At 37.4% G+C, this 27,413-nt stretch overlaps 1 protein-coding gene across 3 annotated transcripts in view; it reads right to left on the bottom strand.

Moving 5' to 3' along the window:
• Positions 1–731: 731 nt before the first annotated feature.
• Positions 732–27,413, bottom strand: part of BCAT1 (branched chain amino acid transaminase 1) — a 107,258-nt gene continuing 80,576 nt past the window's right edge. For all 3 annotated transcript variants that reach the window (XM_086713841.1, XM_086713839.1, XM_086713842.1), the window contains exons 8-11: positions 22,938–23,023; positions 20,126–20,266; positions 18,155–18,229; positions 732–7,231 (exon numbers count right to left, since the gene is read on the bottom strand). In XM_086713841.1, the coding sequence (XP_086569967.1) occupies positions 7,190–7,231; positions 18,155–18,229; positions 20,126–20,266; positions 22,938–23,023 (344 nt within the window). In that variant the 3' untranslated portion in view covers positions 732–7,189. The remainder of the gene's footprint in view (positions 7,232–18,154; positions 18,230–20,125; positions 20,267–22,937; positions 23,024–27,413) is intronic.

Here is a 27,413-nt window from a genome sequence, read left to right as displayed (position 1 = left end):
ATAAAGATCTTGGTAAAGGCTAATATTGTCACAGGTTGACAGCGTTGGGAGAAGTGGGCCACAGAGCACTTCGACACTTTTCCGTTTATAGTAACTCCTTGAAAAAAACCTTAGGTTTTGCTGTACTTGGCAATCACTGGGACAAACCACAAGAAAATGAGTATGAAATATGTGACCCTCAGATATAATGCATTTGGCTTTATTCTCTCAGACATGTGCACATGAGGGCAGTTTATACAAAGTCTGGTTTGACTAAAAGGACACATCGCTGATGTTCTGAGTTTAGATGGAATGCCTTTCATTTTATACAGTGTCTTTAATTCTGCAGCTATTTAGCCACATATGGGTGTGTTGTATCAGTGAGATAGATTCACTGTGACAGTAAATGGAAAGAAGTAATCTATTCCCCTTATTTTGTGCAAAATTTAAGAGACAAAGCTAAATTTTACTAAAGACAGATCCATACCCAGGGGAAAGGACAATTCTTAAAAGCCCACTGTATTTCTAGCCAAATGTTTGAAAATAGATTTAGATTCTACCCAGGTGAATAGTTAATAGGTTTTTCGGGTGTGCTCAATTCTTTTCACGCTCCCAGTGTCATTTTGGTTTAAAAATACCACACTACATTTACTTCCCATGACCAAAAGCCTTAGAACGTCACGAAAATGGTAATTAAGCATTACTTTCATGCATCCAACAAATGTTAATTTCAAGAGACTACACAAACAGGATTCCTTTAAGTTGTTTTATTGATGACAGGAACAAGTGCGTAATTAAAGATTTCATGAGACCTGCAAACAATAAAGAATGTGTCTATTGCCAGCAAAAATACAATTATTCCAGGTCCTTTAGACATTACAAATATAGAGTTCTTTCACACCAGATGGTTCATAAGTGACAAAGCCATTTTAGGATGTTTAATTGTGCTTCTACAAAACCTTCAAAGAATGAGGTAGTTTCCTTTACCCACGTTATTCTCCACATTTCGATTACACTTTCAGTGAGTTTAAATCTTTTAACGTAACCTTTAAACAATTTTTTCATGAAAGCCAAGCCTTATTTACAAAGTGTTTATTTCTCTGCACTTGATTTTTCTTAAAGAGAATTTCAAGAATGACTACACAACTAGAGAACTCTGAGACAATCAATGGTTGGGATTTTTCATTGCAATTAGATTTAGGTGTAACAGCACATATTCTAAAAATTCCAGAGCTAAGCTGATATTCTCCTGTTTCTATCTATAAACTCCGATTTAAAAACTACTTCCTCAAACTACTTATTTTCTCTCAGTCACCGTTATTAAGCAAGTGCAAACTCTTCAGCAGTGACATAGGCTCTGTTTATTAGCCACTTGAGTCCATTTCAGAATCATTCATTCTCATAAGTCACCAGGGAAACATCTGCAGAACTTACAGATGCATACAGATTAGCTAGCTTATTTTTAAGACTTCATTCGAAATCTTATAGCCATACTCTTGAGAGAATTCCTGCACTTTTTAGAAACTTACCAAAGATGTAAAAATTGAGGCAGATATATGCATTCCTTTGTTAACCCTGAGAATGACTGCTGTGAAATTAACCTGGAGAAATTGCAGCATGTTGAACATTTTAGTTAAAAACTAAATGACAATATTCAACTCATTTCCAAATCAGGTAGCCTTCACCAAGGAAAAGGGGATGGCGGTAAACTGTATTTCTAAGGCGCGCGGGGAGGGGGGGGGGGCGCTGTGCAAAAGTCACAATGTACTCCTTGTCACTTATTTTTTCAGCCTCAAGAAGCTTCACGAATCTTAAGTAGTTGAAGGATTTATACAGTCTTCTCTAAATTTGTAGTACAGTGGTTTCCATATAACACGACCGTCAGGTTATTATCTCGAGATCATGGCCTAATTCTAATACCTAATGAACTGGCCCTTATACTTAGCCACTTCCTCCTCAGCACTATTGGTATTTGGCACCTATGTTGAATGCTAAAGATCCCTATGGTTGGCCGAATAAGGACAAGGCTTCTCTGGACAACACAGAAGCAAGTTTGACTTTTTTCCTGTGTTTCTTCCTCTACCTTCAGTTGTTCTTCTTCTGACATCTTCTCTAATTAAAAGTTTCTTGCCCCATAACTTAATAGTAGAACCTAGCCATTATAAAAGTGGATGTGCAGAGAAATCTGTCATTGAAACTACATTTTAATTCATTCTCATACCACAGCTTGCAGTCAAGTCTTACATCCCAACAGTGGATTCTGTAAATTGGAACATTATACAACTTAAGCTTTAAGCCTTATTCATAGGGTCTACAGAGGTATGAAACATATACTTCCAGACAGAAAAAGGCTTACTTAAGACTTCAACTGCATCCAGATTTTAAAGACCGCTTCATTTTCTAATACCAAATTTCATGCCTTCATCATTCACATTTGAATCATTCATTCAAATCATTCACGAAAGCAAATGTATGTACTTCTATCTGATCCCACAGAATTATTTACCCACAAACACTATTACATCATGTTGATATGTTTTTTATCAAGCTCCCCAAATTAATATCTGAAGTCTTTTGATGTGGTATGTACACTAAGGATGAAAAATCACTTTCTTCTACCTCTGAATTTTTTTTAAAGCGTGTTTTGGCCATGATGAATATGAATCTCTTTGCAATACGTTAAATGGCCTTTCTTTTAAAATCTCAAACCATGAAAAGTCATTGTTATATTAGTCCTCTACTTGTGATTTTCTGAGTAGCTGGATCCATCATTTTCAAGCTAAAGCTCTAAAGAGTTTGATTCATAATAGACATTTTCCAGAAAAACTCATTCTAGGAACATTTTATTTCAATAATATCTGGCTTTGAGTTTAAGATCAGCAAGGATGCTGTAATTTCAGATGATCTCTTGTTAGATGAACCATGACAATTTAACATTGCTCCAGAGAATGTAGTTATCAAATGTACTAGGCAGGTTGGAAGTAAGCGGTAAACCAACAGGGAATCGCACCATGTAGACGGTGGTTGAATAACCCTCTAAATACTAATCCTACCGAGTAGTTGTGCAGTAGAAGAAAGGAATGGAAAAAGGGACGAATTTCCTTAAAAAATGAGATGGAAATGTTCATTGTGATTTCTTGATAAGAGATGTGTTCTAGTCATCATCTATTATCTAACTGCATTAAATAACACTTTTTTTATCTAAAAATTTTAGTAGAGTATAAACTCCACGAGGATAATGTCTATATACTATTTTCTAAAACTAACTTCCTAATCCCTACCACCAGCTGTGTTAGATGCAAATTTGTGGGTACTCAACCAACATTTATCAAATTAACTATAATCTCTATGATCTTTGTCAATTAATAGGTAATCCTTACTGAAAAGCTGGTACTCTCTGTTGGGAGCAGATATCTGGAAAACAGGTGAACAAATTCTACTTGTAAAAACACAAAGTGACAGGTATTATGAATTATCCACTAATTATTCATGAGCATTACTATTGGTAACTTAAGTTTCTGAATATACACATAAGAAATCCACATTACAAGGAAGAATTCTTTGATCACATTTAGCATCTGAATATAAAATAAGTGAGCCTTACAATGTTTCTCTGACCCCTAAGCCCTTTGCTTTAGTCCATCTGACGAATATTGATTGCCCTAAATATTTTAGAAAATATAAACAAGTGAACAAGTATTGTTATTTTCTGCCTAAAATACATTTTTCCCAATCGTAATGGTAAACTCAATGTATGCTCTTAAAAAGGAACTTTTTAAGGAAAAAGAATACAGTAACTGAGCACTGTGTGGGAATAGGGAGAACAAATAAGCTTATTCTGGAAGCTGATTTTATAGCAAAAACCCCCTAACGTGGAGTTGAATCTACTGCTTTAATAAGAGGCTCCTATAATTCTTTTGACCAAAACATACTCATTAATTGCCTCAAGTGTTCAAGAGTGCCGATTTGAAGGAAGCAAGACCACTCGTTTAGGTACAACAACATCGAGCAATAAACCTGATCCTAGGGCATCTCACGTAGGCTTCCCCAAACTTCAGGAGTGCTGACGCTGCACGGCATGTAAGTGGTGTTCACTGTACTTTCCTGCTGCTATCGTCTGTCATCTTTTTTTTTTTTTTTCCTTTACCTTATGGCAACATTTTGAGAAAAGAATAGAGTGTGTTTACCAGGGAGGAAAAAAAAAAACATGATTCCTAACAAGTTTTCTCATTCACTTATTTCTCTTTCCCTTTTACTTTTCCTTTGCACTTTTGAAAGCAAAGGTTAAAACAGGTATTATTAATTTCACTTCTGCCAGCTGCAGGTCCTTCAGAGCATGGTACACACCCCTGCCGTTGATGCTTCTTTTGGGGCATCCATGATTTGAATCCTTAATAAATGACTGTAACAATAAAAAAAAATTCTAATAGCAAATATCTTTAGGAAATGCCCAAGTTTTGTTTATATCTGAACACTTCATTTTAAAATCCCGGTTTCTACCGGGGCACCTGGGTGGCTCAGTCAGTTGGGCATCCGACTTCGGCTCAGGTCATGATCTCACAGTTTGTGAGTTCAAGCACCACGCTGGGCTCTGTGCTGACAACTCAGAGCCTGGAGCCTGCTTCAGATTCTGTCTCTATCTCTCTCTGCCCCTCCCCTGCTCATGCTGTCTCAAAAATAAATAAACATTAAAAAAATAATAAAAAGATCCCGGTTTCTACCAATGTGTTTAGGAAAAAGCTGACAAACTTGGTCTGAAATGTAAAACATGAAAAAAGTGGGAGGAAGAGAACATGAAAAATAAGTTAATCATTATCATTCTAAGTGCCACCAGTTCTGTTTATATTCATGCACATGTGAATTGTTGAATCTCATTTGATCAACCCAATTAAACATTAAATAATTGCAGCCAATTATGCAAATATCAGCAACAATATTAATTTGTTGATCTTTTTGAGCAGATTAGCCTCACATGTTCCTAATGCTAGACTATCTTACACCATAAATGATCAATTAGTGTTAGGATAACTAAGTCTTGAAGAATGGATAATTGCCTAGTTATAATGTGTCACTCTTGCTGTATTAATCCACTGCAATTAAACAAATAGTGCACAAGGAAAAAAGATGTGCAGATGTTCCTTTTAAATCTATTTAACAAATTAGTGTCAAGGTCAATTTTCTGTCTTATTACTTAAGAAAATGGCAGACTGCGCTCTCTCAGTTTTAGGAGACCTCCAGTTTTTTAAAATATATATCCTTAGTTTTCACTCCATCTGGTAGAAAGGGCTTAAAATGCTCTTAAGGTTTGATGAAAGAAATCATAGAGACATAATGTCAAGACATGTTGTTCTCTAACTTTTATAAGGGACATGTGTTGCCATACTAAATTTAGAGATGCAAAGTGTGAAATGTATTTATGGCAAACAAATGACTTCCATTTCTCATAGAAATGTAGGTCTAGTTATTAAGTGCTACTTGACAGGTTAGAATTACCTGCAAGTCTTTTCTAGATTACTGCTTTAAAAAAGAGGTCACAGGATTTAGCCAAGGTAAATGCATACCCTTAGAACACTACTCGGTGAAGTGTGCAGAGGACAGTTAAAGCACCTGAGGCCTGAAAAGAACAGACTTCCAAGACTTCAGATCACCAATTAAAAGCCCCCTAAAAGATATTTTTACTATTCCTTTTCATCTTATATACTTCCCTAATTTTCATTTTACCATTCCTATCTAAAAGAACCCTATGGCCAAAAGTCTTGGAAAAGAATCAAAGCCCCATTTGCTATGTGCTGCTAAATGCCTTAAGGAAATTTTTCTAACACATCAAACTTTTAGAAGGTCTTTTTTCCCCTTGCTCTGAAAAGAGAATGAAATATGATCAGCAAGATGAAAGTTACTAGAACTGAGGGAAACCAAAATATGTCTGAGAGTTGACCTTCCAAGGGTAAACGTTTTCTAGCAAGGTTTGACTGACTTTCCCCTAAATTATAAACCAGGATTCAATTTTAACTCACAGCTCCTAAATGAGGAAAAGATCATCTAGAATCGCTCTCCTGTACTCTAACCATGTGATCCTCCCAGCCCCATTCAACAGAAATGAGGTATATCAAAGTATACCCCTTTGCTTTCTACCAAAAGCTAAATATGATTCTTTATTTTGTATTTAACATGTAACATACATGTATTTAACACTTCACAAAGGTCATTTCCATTTGGTTGGTATGATATCATGACCTCTCTAGAGCTGCTATTTCAATTCCAAGGCAGTCTTCAAATATGAAATAATCCCTCCAACAAACTATGCCTCTGAGTATCTCTAATGACTTAGCAGTCCCTGGAAAATAAAGACAACGTGAGGTAAATGGACACAATGTCAGAATCAACCACAAATTCTAATAAAGAGGTTTCATAATATAGAAACAAAGAAGGTACACTTCTATAGAAGCTAAATGTTCATTCATTCATTATTTAATGAGTACCTATTATGTGCCAGGCAGGGGGATACAAAGATCTCAAAGGCACAAGAGCCTCAGTCTTGTGTTGGAGGCTGACAAACAGCCAATCACAATACAATGTGGAAAGGACAATGGTGGAGATGTGCACAGGTCCTGCTGATGCACAAGGAGAGCCTGGAGGAGACTGTGACATCAGGAAGAAAGGAGATCTACTCTTTAAGATGGATTTAAGGGGCCTGCAAAGAAAAATGTGAAAGCAGAAATACCAGTTTTTCAGTCTTGATTATTAAAAAAACAAAACAAAACAAAACAAAAACCCACAGCCATTTTCTGAAGATGAAGATAATGTCACAGGAAACATTACCTATGAAATCTACTCAGATCAGTTTTCAAACACAAAGAAACTCATTTGGTTGAGGAGCAGAACATAACTTATACTAAGGAGGAAAATATTTTTGTATCTGAGGAAACTAATAAGGGAGGCACTAAGATTATTGAGGAAAAGTCTATGCCGTATGGCTTACATTATCATCTTTTGAAGAGAAGGTGAAGTAAGCTTTTAACACTGAGTTTACAAAATACCACTTGATGATTGCAATTCATTTTCTCTGGCATGAGGAAACAATCACCTGGTAACAACTGATAACACAAACTACATTAGGCACAACTAAAAACAGGTAGCCAAAGAAATCTATTGTAATTCAACTGCGACAGTTTGTCTCCATAGCACACAGATGATATCCTGTATTTTCCATTTAGGATACTATGATTGTCCAGTTGCTCTCTTCTCTTCCGTACTACAACAAAAGCAAGAAAACATGTTTAAGTGTAAACACTACCAGTGCAAGAATCGCTTACAAATAAGTTCAGCGATACAACCAATGTTATACAAAAAGGTCTGTTCCTATTTTGAACAGTAAAAGCATATTCGTGTTAAAAATAGGATTAGAGAGAAATAAATCAAATACCTGGAGAGAATCACAAGTTTTATAATTATGGTTGAACTCAAATTTATAGCTGAAATAAGTCTCTAAGTAATGCCTTTTCATCACCATTCTGTATTTAGTTTCTGCTCCCCAAATAAAGTAACTGAGTTAAATTTAATTACAATCATCTTTATTCTAAAGAAGCGATGCTCAGAGTGTGTGCTCCAGACCCGGAGCATCGGCATCACCAGGCAGCATGTCTGAAATGCAAATTCTCAAGCCATATCTCAGACTTTACTGGGGATGGGTCCCAGCAACCATGCTTCAGCCAGCACTTTCAGGGGATTCTAATGAGAGTGAAGTTTGAGAATCACCGCTCTGAAAGCCCCCTTTCTCAAGAGGGTTTTGTGTTCGTGGACAAAATATTAAATTGACAAACGCTCTGCTCTCTAAATGAAAGTCATTCAGGTTATGTTAGCATCTCAATTTTTCTTATTCCTTCAAAAGTGATGGAACTAGATCACAATCAGAATTTGATTATTTGCATCTCCAAGTAATTTGCTTTCACAAACCTGAATTTTAATACTTAAAACTGAATTAACTGACACAAAGACATTCCAGATGTCCAAAGTAGAAAGCTAGTTTTGATCAATTTGTTCTTTTATTCATTCATTCATGTATGCGTGCATTCATTCATTCATTCATTCATTCATCAAACATCTCTGTGTTCAAATGAGCTCTCACAGTGCTAACGCTATGGTGCCAGGATCTTGACAGACTTACTACGAAATTTATCCTCACAGTAACCCCAGAGAGTAGGCGCCATTATCGATCTCATTTTATGGATGAGAAAAACTGTGTTAGGGAGATTAAACAACTTACTCAGGTAATTCGTAAAGGGTAGAGCTGAGCCCAGACCCTAGCCAAAGGTCTCTCTCGCACTAATGACATGTTCTTGACTACCATTTGGAGTTCCCTCCACATGTTCACATAGCTGTGTCTGTGGAGATGGACTTGGAACATATCTTCCCTACCACCATGCCAGTGAGTCTGCCACCATGTGCTTGCCTAAATTCCTCCGATGATGTCCCCTTTTCACATGAATCAGCTTTTCATTCCCAATATAACTTCAGTTGAAATTCAGATAAAACATTAGCAGTTCCAAATGGGAAAGAACTTTAATGATCATCTAAAATGTAGGGGCTTTGGGGAGCCTGGCCGGCTCAGTCGGTAGAGCACGTGACTTGATCTCGGGGTCATAAGTTCGAGCCCCGTGTTGGGTGTAGAGATTACTTAAAAATAAAACCTTTAAAAAATAAATTAATTAATTAAATGCAAGGATGAGTCAAATAAGTGGAGCTCTGGACTTTAGAACAATTCCACTTTGATCAGTTTTGTATGTTGGGATTCTAGGAAAGATTTCCTTTGTAGAAAATTTCTGCTGCTTAAAAATCACGTATGAAGAGCAATGTACTCTTAAAGCCAAGCTTCTTATTTTACATCTAAGGACATTAAGGTTCTAGAAAACTCTTAATCTGAAGCCCAGGGCTCCTGCCTCTATCTGATGCTATTTCTCCTATGTTATATTGTCCATGTGCTGGGTTCCTCTTAAAGAGCTTTAAAGACCTCTGGCAGCAGAATCTATCAAATTGGTAAAAATACTGGGAGCCAAGAATGGGTCTACTTACAACCTTTTGGTGTACATAAAAAAGAGAATGAAGGAAGCCCAATGACTATAAGTGACTTGCTGAATCTACATCAGAAAGAGTTGTTTCAAGAGTGTGGCTTCCCACTATTAATTGTTGATTCATGATAAATGCTAGATAAAAATTGCCAAATTCTGCTTGATTTATGTATGGTACAACATGACTTAAGGTAAGATCAAAATATGTGTTTTATTTCTCTTACTTGGAATCCCATTAATACATTAGATACTTATGCCATTAATAATTGAGTGTCATCATATTGACATTTTAGCAGATCTACATTATTGTGATTCATGACCGCCATAATTCCATCTTGAATCTCATCAATTAAAGTGAATTAGTTGTTTCAGTTTTATAAACAGTCAAAAATCTATTTGGGTTACAATGACAGTCATAGGCCATATCACTCTAAGAACCTTCATAATATATATTAAGATTGGCCTCCTCATCCTATAATTTATGCTTTTATGTAAAAATTATAGCATTCTGAGATGTATCTAAGAAATGTGATAATACAGGTAATTCAAACTATCTAGACCTAAGCAGTAAGCGATCAAACTTTCCATTTAGATGATAAATAACTTGATTCAATTTTTCAAGGCAAAATAATTCAAGAGTAGAGATGACAGATGTTAGCAGAGATAGAAATTATATTCTTTCCTCAGGAGTAGGTACCTAGAGAAGGAGGGGAAAGAACACATGTCTGCATGGGCAAGGCTATCATTATCAGGGTCATTACAGAACCACAGCAGTAGGCTTACTCCTTTAGCATTTGGCAGGTCTGCTGTAAGTCACAATGACTTGATGTTGTTCACTGGAATCGAAGATGAGGTGAAAGCAACATGGCAAATCCAACTGAGCACATGGGGTGGTACTCAGCCCATGTGGAAGATTATCAATGTGGTATGCAGAATTTTCATCTTTCATGAATTCCAGGACGAACACTAAACCAAAACACAACTAATGACAAGTTCTAATCTTCACATCCAACATACATATGGCAAATCATTTTACATGGCCTTTGTTAAATGCCTTTTATATTAGGCAGAAAAGTTCTTAGCAACACAAAAGGACAATGTACATGTCATGCACTTATTCTCTGTGATGCCAATAAAAATATAATCAGTGCTGCCCACCAGGTGACAATTTGTCATTCTTGTTCTAAATCCTATTCAATGGCCTGCAAAGCTCTGTAATCCTGTAACGTGGAGAAGTGTGTATTAGGGAACAAGTACAGCTGGGAAGCTGGTCAAGGGGCTGAGTCATCAAGGCAATCTGGAAATGTTCACTTAGTATGCACACAAAGAGAAGGATAACTCGGGACATCAGCAGGGAAAAGGAGTAGGGCTCTTATGTAACTAAAAACCATCAAGCTGTTCCACTGAAAACAAAAAAATGCAATAACCACTAATGGTCATTTATTCTTACAAAACTGTAGCCACTAGTGGGGAAAACAGAATTTTAAAAGAAATTCCATCTGGTGGCCTACAGTCATTACAGATCCTGCACCTATCTCACTGGGCTTTCCTTTTCCTAACTACTTAAGACACCCACCTCTCTAAACTTAACCAAAGAGGTAAAAAATCTATACACTGAAAACTATAGAAAGCTTATAAAAGAATTGAAGAAGACACACACAAAAAAATGGAAAAATATTTCATGCTCATGGATTGGAAGAACAAATATTGTCAAAATGTTGATACTACCCAAAGCAATCTACATACTCAATGCAATCCGTATCAAAATAACACCAGCATTCTGCACAGAGCTAGAGCAAACAATCCTAAAATGTGTATGGAACCAGAAAAGACCCCAAATAGCCAAAGCAATCCTAAAAATGAAAAACAAAGCTGGAGGCATCACAATTCTGGACTTCAAGATGTATCACAAAGCTGTAATCATGAAGACAGTATGGCACTGGCACAAAAACAGACACTTAGATCAATGGAACAGAATACAGAATGCAGAAATGGACCAACAAACATATGACCAACTAATCTTTGACAAAGCAGGAAAGAATATCCAATGGAATAAAGACAGTCTCTCCAGCAAATGGTGTTGGGAAAACTGGACAGCAACATGCAGAAAAATGAACCTGGACCACTTTCTTACATGATACACAAAAATAAACTCAAAATGGATGAAAGACCTAAATGTAAGACAGGAAGCCATCAAAATCCTAGAGGAGAAAGCAGGCAAAAACCTCTTTGACTGCGGCATTTGGGTGGCTCAGTCGGTTAAGCGTCCGACTTCGGCTGAGGTCATGATCTTGCGGTTTGCGAGTTCAAGCCATGCGTCGGGCTCTGTGCTGACAGCTCAGAGCCTGGAGCCTGCTTCGGATTCTGTGTCTCCCTCTCTCTCTACTCCTCCCCTGCTTATGCTCTGTCTCTGTCTCAAAAATAAATAAAACATTAAAAAAAAATTTAAAAAAACAACAACATCTCTTTGACCTTGGCTGCAACAACTTCTTATTCAACATGTCTCCAGAAGCAAGGGAAACAAAAGCAAAAATGAACTATTGGAATCTCTTCAAGATAAAAACCTTCTGCATGGTGAAGGAAACAATCAGCAAAACTAAAAGTCAACTGACAAAATGGGAAAAGATACTTGTAAATGACATATTACATAAAGGGTTAGTATCTGAAATCTTATAAAGAACTTATCAAACTCAACACCCAAAAAACAAATAATCCAGTGAAGAAACAGGCAAAAGACACGAATAGACACTTTTCCAAAAAGGACATCCAGGTGGCCAATAGACCCATGAGAAAATGCTCAACATCACTCATCATCAGGGAAGTACGAATCAAAACTACAATGAGATACCACCTTACACCTGTCAGAATGGCTAACATTAACAACTCAGGCAGGGGCACCTGGGTGGCGCAGTCGGTTAAGCGTCCGACTTCAGCCAGGTCACGATCTCGTGGTCTGTGAGTTTGAGCCCTGCGTCGGGCTCTGGGCTGATGGCTCAGAGCCTGGAGCCTGTTTCCGATTCTGTGTCTCCCTCTCTCTCTGCCCCTCCCCCGTTCATGCTCTGTCTCTCTCTGTCCCAAAAATAAATAAACATTGAAAAAAAAAAATTAAAAAAAAAAAAACAACTCAGGCAACAATAGATGTTGGCGAGGATGCAGTGAAAGAATCCTTTTGCACTGTTGGTGGGAATGCAAACTGGCGCAGCCACTCTGGAAAACACTATGGAGATTCCTCAAAAAATTAAAAATACAACTACCTTATGACCCAGCAATTGCACTACTAGGTACTTATCCAAAGGATACAGGTATGCTGTTTTGAAGAGGCACATTCACCCCAATGTTTATAGCAGCACTATTGACAATAGCCAAAGTATGGAAAGAGCCCAAATGTCCATTGACAGATGAATGGATAAAGAAAATGTGGTGTGTGTATGCGTGCGTGTGTGGAGAGAGAGAGAGAGAGAGAGAGAGAGAGAGAGAGAGAGATACAATGGAGTATTACTCAGCAATCAAAAAGAATGAAATCTTGTCGTTTGCAACAACATGGATGGAACTAGTGTATTATGCTAAATGCAATTAGAGAAAGACAAATACATGACTTCAGTCATATGTGGAATTTAAGATACAAAACAGACGAATATAAGGGAAGGGAAGCAAAAATAATATAAAAACATGGAGGGGGACAAACATAAGAGAATGTTAAATATAGAGAACTGAAGGTTGCTGGAGGGGTTGTGGGAGGGGGGATGGGCTAAATGGGCAAGGGGCATTAAGGAAGACACTTGTTGGGATGAGCACTGGGTGTTATATATATAGGGGATGAATCACTGGATTCTACTCCTGAAATCACTATTATACTATATGCTAAATAACTTGGATACAAATTTAAAAAAATAAATTAATTAAAAAAAAAAACAACAGAACAGGACTTCCACCTCTCAGGTCTTTGCAATCACTACTTCCCACTTCCTAAAACCTCAACAGCAGCTCTGCTAGTTACACAAACATGCTGCCCTGATATTTAAGGCCTGGATTCCAGGTTTTTATTTGATTCTGACAGCAGTCTTGGTATGTGTATTTCACTTTAAAAATGTCTAAAATCAGGTTCGCTCAAAGTTTTCTCGAAAAGTAATATGTGGGGCGCCTGGGGTGGCTTAGTCGGCTCAGGACATGATCTCACAGTTCATGGGTTCGAGCCCCACGTAGAGCTCTGTGCTGACAGCTCAGAGCCTGGAATCTGCTTCAGATTCTATGTCTCCCTCTCTCTCTGCTCCTCCCCCACTCACACTCTGTCTCTCTCTCTCTCTCTCAAAAATAAATAAATGTTTAAAAAAATTAAAAAAAAAAGAAAAGTCATTTGATATTATTTAAGGCCTTCCTCCCACCTCTCCTCAGAATGTGTTAATATATAAGAGCAACGTGTTTTTGTCCTTCAGTATCTGTCTGGTTTATCACTCACTTATTTGTTCCTTTATTCATTTATTCAAGAAACATTACTGAGTGTATATGATAGCCCAGGCCTTGTACTGAATACTGGGGTTACAAGAAGGGAGTAAAACAATTCCTACATTCAAACAACCTTAGAACAAAGACAAGTGTGTGACTAATTAGAATACAACTTAAAGGCCATATGTGATATGGAACCCAGGTACATTGGAAGCTGGAAGAAGAAGTTATATTTGAGGGGATGAATACGTGTTTGTACTGGGGACAGGGATGTTGCTCAAGACAGACTTTAAAAGTTCCTCAAGGGGCGCCTGGGTGGCGCAGTCGGTTAAGCGTCCGACTTCAGCCAGGTCACGATCTCGCGCTCTGTGAGTTCGAGCCCCGCGTCGGGCTCTGGGCTGATGGCTCAGAGCCTGGAGCCTGTTTCCGATTCTGTGTCTCCCTCTCTCTCTGCCCCTCCCCCGTTCATGCTCTGTCTCTCTCTGTCCCAAAAATAAATAAACGTTGAAAAAAAAAATTTTTTTTTAAAAAAATAAAAGTTCCTCAAGGAGATGTGTCTTGACAACCAATACCTTCTCAAGTAGGCAAACTGTAGAAGGTACAGAAAGGCAGGAAGAAGCAGACAGCAGAGTCAATTGGAGAACAGAGATTATCCCAATAGCAGGCATATTGGTGAATACGATGGTGAGTAATCAGATTGGCAAAGAGCGATGCAAGAGAAAAGAAACATAGGCAATATGGCCAATGTTCTCCATGCTGAAGTCCGGTTAAGTAACACAAAAGTGTTTTTCTTTGTCACTTGAAAAAAGAAAGAGGGGAAAAAAAAAAAAGACTGAAACACTCCCCTCCTAAGAGGTGTTTTTAGGGCAATCTAAAATCCATGGAATTTTATGGAAAATTCGCCAAGGGGAATGAATACTTAACCTCAGAGGTTCTTACTCATATACAGAAACACACAAGTTAAATGACAATCACATCTGTGGTTAAGAAGGATTTCCACCCCCCACGTCAGAGTGGCAAGAATCATCTGGGTCTATTGGTTGTTGTTGCTCTCTTCAATTTACCAGAGCACTTCTTACGAAATATCCATGTTTTTCATGTAATGTCAAAGAGATCAAATGTAAAACATGATGCAATTCTACGCTTTTTCCTCAATAATTACTTAAATTATTTTTTGTGGACAGAAACAGGCACCTGTAGCTTGGGTGACAGCACCAATTTGCTATAAGAGAATAATTTTGAAACTTTAGGTTCCATGCCCACAGGCATAAAATAATTGAAAAAGAAGGATGTGGTCTTAGATTCTGAATAGATAGTCCTCTGTTACTTAACAATTTGGAGCAGTGTTGGTCCTTCTGGTTTGTGGTTTAATTCAGAATCATTATATTATCTCATGTATCCTGTGTCTCCACCCCTTTTGTTTCCTTATTCCTAGGGAAGCTCTGAATGTATCATTAATTTTCAGTGTTAATACCATTACATTTTACTACCTAGGGTAAAGAGAGAAATTAATTTCTTAGCCACAGGCACTAAGTTATATAGAGAATATATACAGGTAAAAGGAAAATGTTGTTTCTTCTCATTCTCTGCTTCATATGGATCTTTTATTCTTAAAAGTATTCATGTGGTCTCACATTTAAATTGAGTATTTTGTTTCTCTACAGCTTTGACTTCTCCAATTTTTTTTTATCCCTTCTAGTACTATTAAATCACCAGCACCTGGAATAGTCTCTTGCACACTGTTTGTGCTCAAGACATATATCTATTGAATGAATTAATCAAAAACATTCACTTATTCACTAATCTTACATCCATAATCTTACTTTAAAAATGCTCTGAGAACTTTTGTAATGGCATGTCCTCTTCCCCCCGGAATATGTCTTTGGGCTTCTCTTTTACTTAGAGTTCTGATGCATATACTTTGGCACTATCTCAAGAGAGAGGAAACATTTCTGCTTTTGCCTGCCTTAGGCAAAGCTTCATGATTATGTCCATCAAACACCTCTACTTAGATCTTTCTTCCAATTCAAATTTAATACAGTTTGATTTTCCCTTTCAAATACAGTTGACTTTTTCTTTTTTTTTAATCCTTTACAACCAAATCAAATTAAGGGTAATTTTCTTATTTCATATAATCTCCAAGAGGTACTGAGATCTCATTTTGTGTATTAAGTCCGATAAAATGAAGGATTCCCCTCTGTATGTATTCAAGAAAAGGTTCCAAAGTGATATTTTCTTATTACCATAACAACACGACCTCCCCTCTTTTCCTTCCAATTTTTAAGTTTTATTTATTTTTTATTATTCTTTTTGTTTAAATCCAAGTTAGTTAACATATAGTGTAATAATGATTTCAGGAATAGAATTTAGTAATTCATAACTTATATATGACACTCAGTGCTCATCCCAACAAGTGCCTTCCTTAATGCCCATCACTCATTTAGCCCATCCCCCCATCCAACATGTCTCTAGCAACCCTCAGTTTGTTCTCTGTATTTAAGAATCTTGGGGCACCTGGGTGGCTCAGTCGGTGGCTCATCCGACTTTGGCTCAGGTCACGATCTTACAGTTCGTGGGTTTGAGCCTCGCGTCAGGCTCTGTGCTGACAGCTCAGAGCCTGGAGCCTGCTTCAGATTCTGTGTCTCCCTCTCTCTCTGCCCCTCCCCTGCTTGTGCTCTGTCAAAAATAAATAAACTTTAAAATTCTTAAAAAAAAAAAAAAAAAAAGAATCTCTTATAGTCTGTCTCCCATCTGTTTTTATCTTATGGGTGATATCATACGACATTTGTCTTTCTGCTACTTATTTTGCTTAGCATAATACACTGTAGTTCCATCCATGTTGTTGCAAATACTGCCTCCCCTCTTAAAAATCTTTCAATTTCTGTTTTGGATAAAGGCTTTCATAATTTGGCCAATTATATATTTTTATTCCATTTCTGTTTCTTATTTGTGCAAAACACTAATAACTTATTACCTTCATCAGATTTACTCAACTGTAAAAAAAATTTAGATTACCAAAACATCCAAATATTCTTATTAATTTAATTTCTTCCAATTACTTTTAATTGTTTTCATGCATAAAAGTAGAAGACTCAATAAATTATATGTCTTCTAATATTAAGATATTCCTTTATTTAGTTTGCAGAATTTTTTTAAATGTTTATTCTGAGAGAAAGAGAGAGAGGCAGAGAAAGGGGAATAGAGAATCCCAAGTAGGCTGTACTGCACATGCAGACTCATGCTGTCAGCACAGAGCCTGATATGGGGTTCAATCTCACAAACCATGAGATCATGACTTGAGCCAAAATCAAGAGTCAAACCCTTAACTGGCTGAGCCACCCAGGGGCCCCAGTTGAAGGATTTCTATAGAAAGCCTTTACTGAAGAGGAAAAGAGCAACATTTCATCGATTCAAAAACCACAATCATTCTTATCTTGTAATGTTATTAATTTTGCATAAAAGTTGCTAAGTCTTCCAAAAATACCATTCTTATCACTATCCCAGGACCTCAGTTGCTCTGGAGGGGACTGCTGTTTTGTCAACTTTTTTTTTTTTTTTTTTTTGTATAGTTTTAAGACCTAAACCATCTGGTGTCACTCAAACTATCAAACTTTATTTCACATTTCAGTATGAATCTCAGCTCCCCTTGGGTATGTTCAGTGACTGGCAATCATGATATCTGGGCTCAACAAAATCGTCCAACAACGTGTGAGGGTTTTGCAAGTTATAGAACAGTCCTTTTATTGATGACCCAGCATTATGTGGTACTTGATAAGCCTGCCTAGAGATATGCTTAACTGTCTGATGAGACACCACTGTAAACTGCTGCTCAGGAAAAAACAGGCAGAACAAGGTTAGCAGTAGAAAAAAATAGGTATGCACTGTTTTTGACCCAACAGTTACAATCTCAGGAACTTATCCTAAGGAAATAATCAAAGATTGCAGTGTTTGTAACAGGTTAAAAAAAAAAAAAAAAAAAACAACAAAAAACAAAAAACTGCCAACAACATAAATGTTCAATAATAATGATTCTTTAAAAGTTACAGTACAGGGGCGCCTGGGTGGCGCAGTCGGTTAAGCGTCCGACTTCAGCCAGGTCACGATCTCGCGGTCCGTGAGTTCGAGCCCCGCGTCAGGCTCTGGGCTGATGGCTCAGAGCCTGGAGCCTGTTTCTGATTCTGTGTCTCCCTCTCTCTCTGCCCCTCCCCCGTTCATGCTCTGTCTCTCTCTGTCCCAAAAATAAATAAAAACGTTGAAAAAAAAAATTAAAAAAAAAATAAAATAAAATAAAAGTTACAGTACATCAAATCACAGAATTCAATTAAATTTTATACATGGAATGGAGAAATTTATTTATTGATACAAAAAAGCAAATGATTTGCTGGATGAAAAAAAAGCAGGTAACAGATCACATATGACTATTTTGTTAGAAAAATACTTCAAGAAGTATATTAACACAAAATATTTTTGAGAGATCAAAAATTAACAGTGGTTATATTTCAGTGTTGGAATCACAGGTAATATTTTCCTTTTGTGCTTTATTCTACAAATTTAATATGTTAACCCCAAATGGCAGTGTTTACTCTCTTCTCTCCACTGAAATATGATTTGGTTTTAGTTCTGATTGAAATAAAAAGAAGCCCTTTTTTTAAAAAAGAAGCCCTTACCTGAATATCAGTCAATTTTTCCAAGATCCGACTTGCAAGTTTAGGACCATTCTCCATAGTTGGGATGTGTACAGTCTATGAAAGAATATCACAGGCAGGATAATTGGAGGATATCCATGTATGCAGTAAGTAAGACACTCAGCAATTCTACTGTATTAAGACAATCCCACTGAAATAAGGAATGGTACTATGATAACCTGATCATAAGGGCTATGCCAACCCCTTATGCCAAAGACTCTTTTTCTATTCTGAATTTGAATAAAAACAAAGTAGCCAATGATAGTTTGTTTCTTGCCTACCAACTGATTTTAGGGCACAACTGGTTTATATGTTGGTCTTCAGACTGATATGAGGAACCACAGAGACCAAAGAGCTAGGGCTACCTAAAATAGTGGCCAAACATAAAGAATCCTACCTCTTTCAGGATTCTGAGAATCTACAGGATGAATGATTGGCCTCCTTACCTAATTCTTCTGGCAGGGAATGAGAACTCGAAAACCTTTTGCCACAAATTAAAGCAAGTCATTGCAGGGACGTATATGAAAGCAAGTCTATGCCTTCACAAAATAGGCTTCTAAACCTATGTCTGTTCCAAGTCAAACGTCCACAGTGCTGGACAGCATCATTACACTGGGGGCTGAGAGATTTCCTGCCCCTAATTTCCACTTGAGTCATGTCCATTCCTGCCTGGCTGGCTTGCAGGCTTTTGATAGTCTGATTTTAGTAGACAGCCCATGCTGTCACTCTTTTCTTCTTATGCTCTTTAGGATAATAGGGTAATTAGATGTACCTTTAGCTCTGCATGCCCTGTGAGACAAGACCAATATAAAAACGTTGAGCTTTATAAACTTATTTCTAGAGGTGAAATGATTGTACTTAAAAAATGTGACTTCATGACAACTTTAGTTCATTAAAAAAGTGGACCAATAATGCATTTACCTAGATACTACAATAATGAAACACAAAACAGTAGCTTTATACTCAGTAAAAGTATTGATACATAGTAAAATAATTCTCCCTTGAAACAATCAATCTGTCGATGGAATCATGTTAAAAGCCACTCCTTACAAGCAAGTTCGAAAATCTCAAGCAATGAAGTAGCCACCATTAAAATCAGAAAAGGAAAGTAACAGAGGAAAAATAATTATTTTATTTATCTATTTTCAATTTAAAAACCAATCAAGTTTGTATTTAATATGATTAAGTCAAGCCAATTCACATCCTAAGAATAATACCCACATGCCTTTAAGCTATAAAGTTAGACGACAATGTTAAATATCCAAGCTTTGTGATAAAGGGGAAAGCAAAAAAACAAAAACAAAAACAAAACACTACCACCAACAACAAAACTAACAAAGAGTCGAAATATACCACATATAAAATCAGACTAATTCACTGGGAGGAGAACACTTCTTCCAACCAAATGATTGAATTATTTTTGGAGGATTTTAGTTGATGTACCAACTTAGCCAAATGAAAATTTTTCATAAAGTGGTTTAAATAGTAATAACAACAACAGAAGCAATAATAATAATAAATGTAGGAGTTAATCATTCAAATGAATTTTCCGTAACTGTTTGCCATTACTACTCTAATAGTTTGGGAGTACTTTTGGAAACCAGAAACGGAAATCTAATTACCTGTAGAACCTTCTTAGCAAGCTAAAAGGAAGAAATAAGAATGGACGCTTATTGGCACATCTCCAATCCCTAAATTGACATAAAACAGATGTGATACATTTCCAAGGACAAAACTGACTCCCTCCCATACTGGAGCTTGCACAAAATTGCTGGAAAGATGAGAGTAAGTAATTTGGTAATACAGGTTCATTGGGACAAACTGCCAAGTTATTAAAGAAAAAAATCCTTTGCATCTTGGGTCCAACTACCATTTCATTTACACATTTAAAGAATTAAATAAATTATAGGCAAATGCTTGGAAATGACAGGAGGTGAAGAGATTGTCTCTTACCTCACCCTTGTACAGTATATCAGAAACTGGGCAAACAACGCAGGCTGTACCCGAGCCAAACATCTCTCTCACTCGGTTCCCCTCCAGGGCTGTTGTCAAATCACCCATGGTGAGGTACCTCTCTGACACCTTAAATTCACCCTGTTTGGAATATAAAAAATAGAAATATTAACATTTGCAAGGAAAAGGCATGCAAAATAAGCCCTGTCGTACTTAACCTTTCAACCTGACACTCTGAACTCAAATCATGTGAGAATCATCCTCTGAGGGAAAGCTGAAGAGAGCACCACTACCTTACTGGTAAACATGCTGAGGTGTTAAGCAATCTACTCCAAGGTCACAGCATCGCTAAACGAGATGATCAGAGTAAGACGATCAGAGTATAACGTAACACCATCACTATAAAATACGGGGTATATTTTAATGCATGCCAGCTTTTTTGGCCTTTTATTTGTTGCCATGCCTAAAGTCTCACAAGATAAGGCACTTGCTGTGCTACTTAATGTGTGTTCTATGTTAACAGTGTCTTGAACCCTATTTACCACAAAAGAGAACATATTCTTAGATAATATTAATAATTATTTATTCAGCACCCATTGCATGCCTCCTACTCTCATTTTTAAGGTGGGTATTATCATCCCCATTATACGGATGAAGAAATTAAGGTTCAAAGGGAGGCTAAGCGACATGTCTAAATCCACATAGCTAGTAAACGGCAGAAACTGAATTTGAACTCAGGTGTGATCTGACTGGCTCTAAATTTCCTCCACTCTCTACTAGGTCTTCTATGGAGTGAAAACATAGACTGAGTTTAACTATCTGAACTATTTCATTATTTTAAAACACTGAAAGTATATTTGGACTTCGAGAAATTGCATGGGATATTCCTTTTTTTCCTCAATTCACTGATTCAGTTGTCTTTACAGCAGAAATCCCCTTGCTCCTCTTTAGTATCCTATTGGGTTGAGTTTCATCACAGAATTACTGGCATAACCTCATCAACTCTGCTGAACTATTTCAACATTTTATTTGCTCAAAGATAGGAAATTGGGGGGGGGGGGAAGCTGATGCTTTTAAACTATCTGCTTAAATAAATGATCTTTTGAAACTCATTCTTTAATCTGTATTAATTCTCATTCTTTTATGTTAGTGGTTAAGGTTCAAAGTTTGTCTCAAACTTATTAAAAAAGTATTTATCCATCCTTTGTTGACCTTAATTTTTTTTAAGAAGAGTATTTTTTAAAACTTACAGATCCACAATAGATAAAAATGAAATTCAGAGCCCTTGGCAAGATTCAAAATATTAGAAGAAGGCATCATGCCGTAAGTATGATTTGGGAGAGTCGGAAAATAGGTCTACAACAGAAAATATGGCTCTTTGCAAGTTTCAGTTTATCTCAGTCTGGAATTTCAATTATGTTGTTCAAAGGTAAATAAATAAATAAATAAATTCCAGAAAATCAGCCAAGTTAACTGAAAATGAGATGAGCTCTGTGTTCTGGAAAAAAAAAAAAAAATCTCTTGTAAATAAACAGAATTGTTTTTCCTCTGCTCACCCTTACTTATCTTTGGACAATTTCCCCTGTCTGGCAAGTAATGGTAACCCCCCACATGCCTCTTGGCATTTATGTCTCACTGTTTTAAAATAGCTTTTAAAATAAATTACAGCTAAGGAGTCAAGGAAAAACTTCCTCCATAATAACTAATTTCATGCTAGCAAATCATTAGTGTGGGAAAGCATTTCCACTTGCAACTTGTCATCAAACCTTCTGTACTTGGTTGATTTTTTTCTTTAATAAAACAAAAATTACTGAGCTTCGAAAATACATCTTTCCAACTGCAAACATATTTAGGACAGGGCAAGCTGTTTGAAATTATACCAACAGTTTGTAAATGTCATGCCCAATGTGCCAGCCAGCATGTGGCAGTTGGGTCTTGTCTACTTCAGGGTTTTGTAGAATTATTTATAGCACATTTCCTTTATTTCCAAAGCTTTTTCCAGAGAAAGTATGCTAGCACTCTCCTAGGTAATATGTGCATTTCTAAACATTTGTCCTATTAATACTGTTTGACCACAGTATGCTCAAAGTCTTCTCATGTCCCGTGGAGACCATTTTAACACATGGGTCAAAAGTTCCATCCAAGAACCTTTGCCAGATAACCAACTCATCCAATATTCATCTTGAGTATGTTATAAATGTCATTTCAATACCAAATGGTTTAACATGCTTGCCTGTGTCACACAGATCAGAAACTCTACTGAAAACAACTACATTTGCTTGAGTGTTTTGACTTTAAAATAAGCATGTATGTGAATTGGGGAGGACAGGGGGCAGGAAGGAGGGAGAAAATAGGCAGCCAAACTAATAAAGTTATGTTAGTAAACATTTATGTCAGTAAAATTCTTTAATTTCTGTGACTAGCATGGTTACACTGGAATAAATAGAGGAAGGGAAGAACTATAAATTATTGGAATGGGAAACAACACACTTAGATTGGAAAAGTTCAGGCCTGGTGAAATGGAAGCACATGAAGTATAAACCAGGTGAGTTGGTAGGAGACACCTGCTACAGAGCTTGTGATTAGCACTAGAATACTGCTTCACTAGGATAACTTGCCAAACTGTTTTCTCTCTGCCCTTCCTATAAACAATACTTCTATATTGGCCTTACTGAGACAGTCCTTCTAGAAGAGTTCTTTCCACTCAAGTTAAGATTTAAAGATTAGATAACACTGGATGGAACTAAGCCGGGCTCATTTTGATGACTTTTTGTTTCATGCTTCTAAAGTGGTTCACGTGAAAGGCACCCACCCACTTGCGTGCCAGGTCCAGAATGCTCTGCCTCGTCACTCCTGGAAGAATGATGCCATCTAGCGGAGGAGTTGCCAGTTCTTCTTCTGTCAAGTAGAAATTGGAATATTTTCAAACTTTAACTACATTAGCCTTATATCAACAACCATTTTTTAAAAAACTGTTTCTGGCAACTTTGCTAGTAATAAACATGAAGATGATGTTACTGTTCTGCCTTGTCTACCTTCCCAAATTGATTCACACTTCAGGTAGATCTTCATTAAAAAAATAAAAGAAGAAGAAGAGGAAGAGGAAGAAGAAGAAGAGGAGGGAGAGGAGAGGAAGAAGGAGACAAAGAAGAAGAGGAAGAAGGAGAAGGAGAAGAAAGCAGGTCACTCATCTAATCATCTTCAATTTATCCTTAACTAGGAAAAACTGAGATGATGTTCTACTAACAAATACTAAGAGGAAAATTCTGAAGCTAAATTTACCTTAGAGGATTAACAGTGGCTACTAATTAGAATCATGTAGATAGATCTTAGGAACACTGGTCATTACCAAAGCATGTAAGAATACTGTGGAGGAAAACCCATCCTCAAGAAGTGTGTATGCTTATTTAGGTTGGTCACTGCTTCCAGACTGCCCTTCATAGACAAGTCTATTTATAGTGATTTTCAAACCTGGAGGCATATCCACATCAAATATGGAGATGTTGACTTCACGCTTTGAGATCCAAATGTTAATGGACTCAGGATGGGCTCGAGTATGTATGTGGCTAATAAAGAAAAAAGAAGAGAAAAAGAAATCCAAAACCCAAAACAAAACTCCATGGGTGATTCACAGAGAGCCAAGGTGAGACACTGGTCATCTTTGAGAGTGATCACATGCATTCCTAACCGACACGAGGGCTGGCATGGTGATCTGTTTATAATGGTCTGTGTGATCCGACAACCACACAAGCTCTCCTTACAAAAAACCTCTGGTACTCAACATTCTCTTCTCCTCCCCACGTCTGGCACCCAAGAATCTAAATCTAGTAAGAAACTTAAACCTTAAATCACTTTAAAAAGATGTTGAACCTTGTAGCAGATGTGTTACTTATGTGTTTGCAGAGAAATATTCCAGGTATGCTTCAGAGGATCACCAGGTAGCAAAAACTATAGAAATCACACTGGTATCTTTAAGTTCCCCCCAACCATTTTATTTTTTATTTTTATTTTCTTTAAAGATTTTATTTTTAGGGGCGCCTGGGTGGCGCAGTCGGTTAAGCGTCCGACTTCAGCCAGGTCACGATCTCGCGGTCCGTGAGTTCGAGCCCCGCGTCAGGCTCTGGGCTGATGGCTCAGAGCCTGGAGCCTGTTTCCGATTCTGTGTCTCCCTCTCTTTCTGCCCCTCCCCCCGTTCATGCTCTGTCTCTCTCTGTCCCAAAAATAAATAAACGTTAAAAAAAAAAAAAAAAGATTTTATTTTTAATCTCTACACCCAACGTGGGGCTCGAACCTTCTGAAGAAGGACTTCAGAAGTCACCTCATACAATCCTTATTTTACAGAAAAACAGAAAACAAAAAACAAAAAAACAGAGGCTCTGTAAACATAAATGACTTGCAAGACTGGTAACACTGGGGGACAGTCAGGATCACAACTTAAGTGGCCCAACACTGAGACCACTGTCCTTTCTTTTCATATACTGTGGTCTGGGTTCACCTGCTCCACTGTGGTTACATCAGACATCCCCAGAAAGCAAGCTGTCTGAAAGACCAAAACTCTATATGCATTCCTGTGTCCCTAAAACTTGGCATTGTGCCTGGCCTAGGGTGGTATGTAATAAGTGTTTCTGAATAAAAAAAATAAATAAATGAATAATCCTCTTTGCTAGGAGACAGCAGTATGATTTTTTTCAAGTTTGTTTCTAAAAATCATCTGCTGAAAACCGCTTTCTGGAAAGAAGAAAATTTGTTCTTGGCAATGTTCTTAGGGCTACTCTTTGTCATGTTTAGAAGTGTTGATCTCAAAATAAACCTGTGCTTTGCAATAGCTAGCTGGCTGGATACATAAGTGTAGGGATTTCTGTGTGTGTGTGTGTGTGTGTGTGTGTGTGTGTATGTGCACACATATACCCCACACATATAGACAAACATACTTCCAGTGCCTCCAAACTGGACCTTCCCTAAAGCTTGCTGAGCTCTAAGGCTATATCAAGTTAAATAAAAACAGCGGCCTCGCATGTGCAAGTGTAGTTCTGTGAAATATACTTAACACCCAAAACTGTAACCACTAGCCTAAGGTCAAGACACAGAACATCTGTTTCTCGGGTTGCCAGACAGAGATGATGACATGACAACATTTGGGTGAGAAATATTCATTTTCCTCTGCAACCACAAACATGCTTACAAGAGCCAGAACTAGCTCCAGATTGCCCAACATGAGGAAAACAGAGCCTACAAACACAACTTGTTTTTGACAAAGAAATCATTTTTAGGAGTTGAAGAATTTAGAAGCAATAACGGCAGGAGTCATCTGTGACATCCCAAAGTCAATTTCTAATAAAAACTGGGAATGTGGGTTTGTATGAGTGCCCAAGCACACACAATTATTATCTACTCAACAAATATACATTATCGAGGTAGGCACTGTGTGCAGTTGGCTTATCTATGCACTATGAATAAAGCAGTGAACAAAACTGATATAATTCCTGTTTACTTTCTAACAGGTAGAGAACAATTATTATGTTAAATAGTATGTTAGACTATGGAGAAAAAAAGGAAAAAAAAAAAGAGGGAAGATAATGAGGAATGCTAGGGGTCAGGGGGGAGGGAGTTTGCAATTGATTACGATGCTCGAGGAAAGCCTTAACTGAGAATGGGGTAAGTGGGCAAAGACTTGAAAGCAGTGACAGAGCAAGCCACGCCCACATCCCAGGGAAGAATGTTCCAAAGTCTGTAAATGCCTGATGTCTGAGAAGGCTCATGGGGCCTGAGCAGACTGAGCGACATCAACATTCACTGTCATGATCGTTCTCCCAGACTAACTCTAAACTCAACCACACAACTGGGTCTTATTCTCAGGACAGCCCCAAAGTCCAGTGCGAGATAAAACTGTTTGTCCCAACAGTGAATAGCAAATGTGTATGTTAAATTACTCACCAACACAGTAAAACAGAGAATCGCTGCTATGTGATCTTAACACCAGGGTTGCTGTTACTAGAGCCAAAACCACATGGGTTAGAGGCCAACTGCCACAGATAGTTATTGTGCACAGCACTGTGCTGTGAACACAGATTATCTATTTTATATACCTTTCTGCAGCAGCCATCATGTCCCAAAGGGGCAGTGAGTGTGGGGGCTCATAGAAAGAAGGTAGGTTTTTCCTAAAAGAGTTCTACTCATACCTCCAATAGGCAAAGTTTGTGAAAATCAGTATTTTGTTGATTTTCAACTCATTATTCTTTGTATTTTCCTAAAGCCACATGGTGAAGTTAGAGTAGAGTTCTTTCAACGTCTTCTTTTGTTTTTAGCCTAAAGGTTATTCCTTACATTCTACTGACTTCTCTCATGGTACTGTCCAAACATTTATTCCATCTCTTGTCCCCTTACTTCAAATTTTATTTGATATGTTAGGTGAACACCCTCAAGATGGACTAAAGCTATCTCAGGCAACCATAATGTGAATAGCAACTCTTAAGGTCTTGTATATTTTGTAAGAGTCAGAAGACAAATTCACTCATTTCCGTTCTGACCTTTAAAAGCCATGGCGGAAATGGCTCATGATTATTGTTTGGATAAGAAGTAATTTTTCACCAGGACAAGTTTCTTGTGTTCTTGGTTAAATCATGGAGCTCTGATTCAAACTGTACTTAAATCTTGACATCTCCCATCCATAAATAATGATGGTACCACTTCTGTATGATGTAACTGTTTTTGTTTAGGGTTGTGTGGTTTTCTTTTGGGGGTGGGGGGGCAAGGGCGTTGGAGTGGGCAGACGGTGCAAAGAATGAGTTGAATCAACCTATTATCTCCTAAATACAGAGTGCAACATTGACTGTCATCTTTCAAGCATAGCTTTTGAGGTAGGTCATAGGCAATGACTCAGATTTGGAAATCACGAATATTCCAGTATAAATTTTATTTTTAAATAGTGCCAAGTATAAACAACAGGAATGGAAGAATCAGCATGACCTGTATCTGGCTTTTCAGATGCCAAGGATTACCAATGGTCAACCCCAGGACAAGGTGTACTCACCATACCTTCTATTTATTCTACCTCTGACTGGAATATAAGGCTCATCTTACTAGTTTCTACAACTAATGCTCAAATTAGTGCATAGCTCTGAAGTCAGCCACATGTGAATCACCATTTTCCAACATTAGTAGCCAAAAAACAAAAGAGCAAGAGAAGTTACTGTAGCTACCTCAAAATAAAAATTTTACTTAAAATTTTAATTGAAATGAACACTCAGACTTTATAAGTGTTTGGGAACTTTTTCTAGTCTCTATACTC

Source organism: Puma concolor, chromosome B4 (genome assembly GCF_028749965.1).
Source record: "Puma concolor isolate L17-30 chromosome B4, mPumCon1.1.hap2, whole genome shotgun sequence".
In the NCBI taxonomy this organism is placed as follows: Eukaryota; Metazoa; Chordata; class Mammalia; order Carnivora; family Felidae; genus Puma; species Puma concolor.
This window is presented reverse-complemented; position numbering and strand designations above follow the sequence as displayed.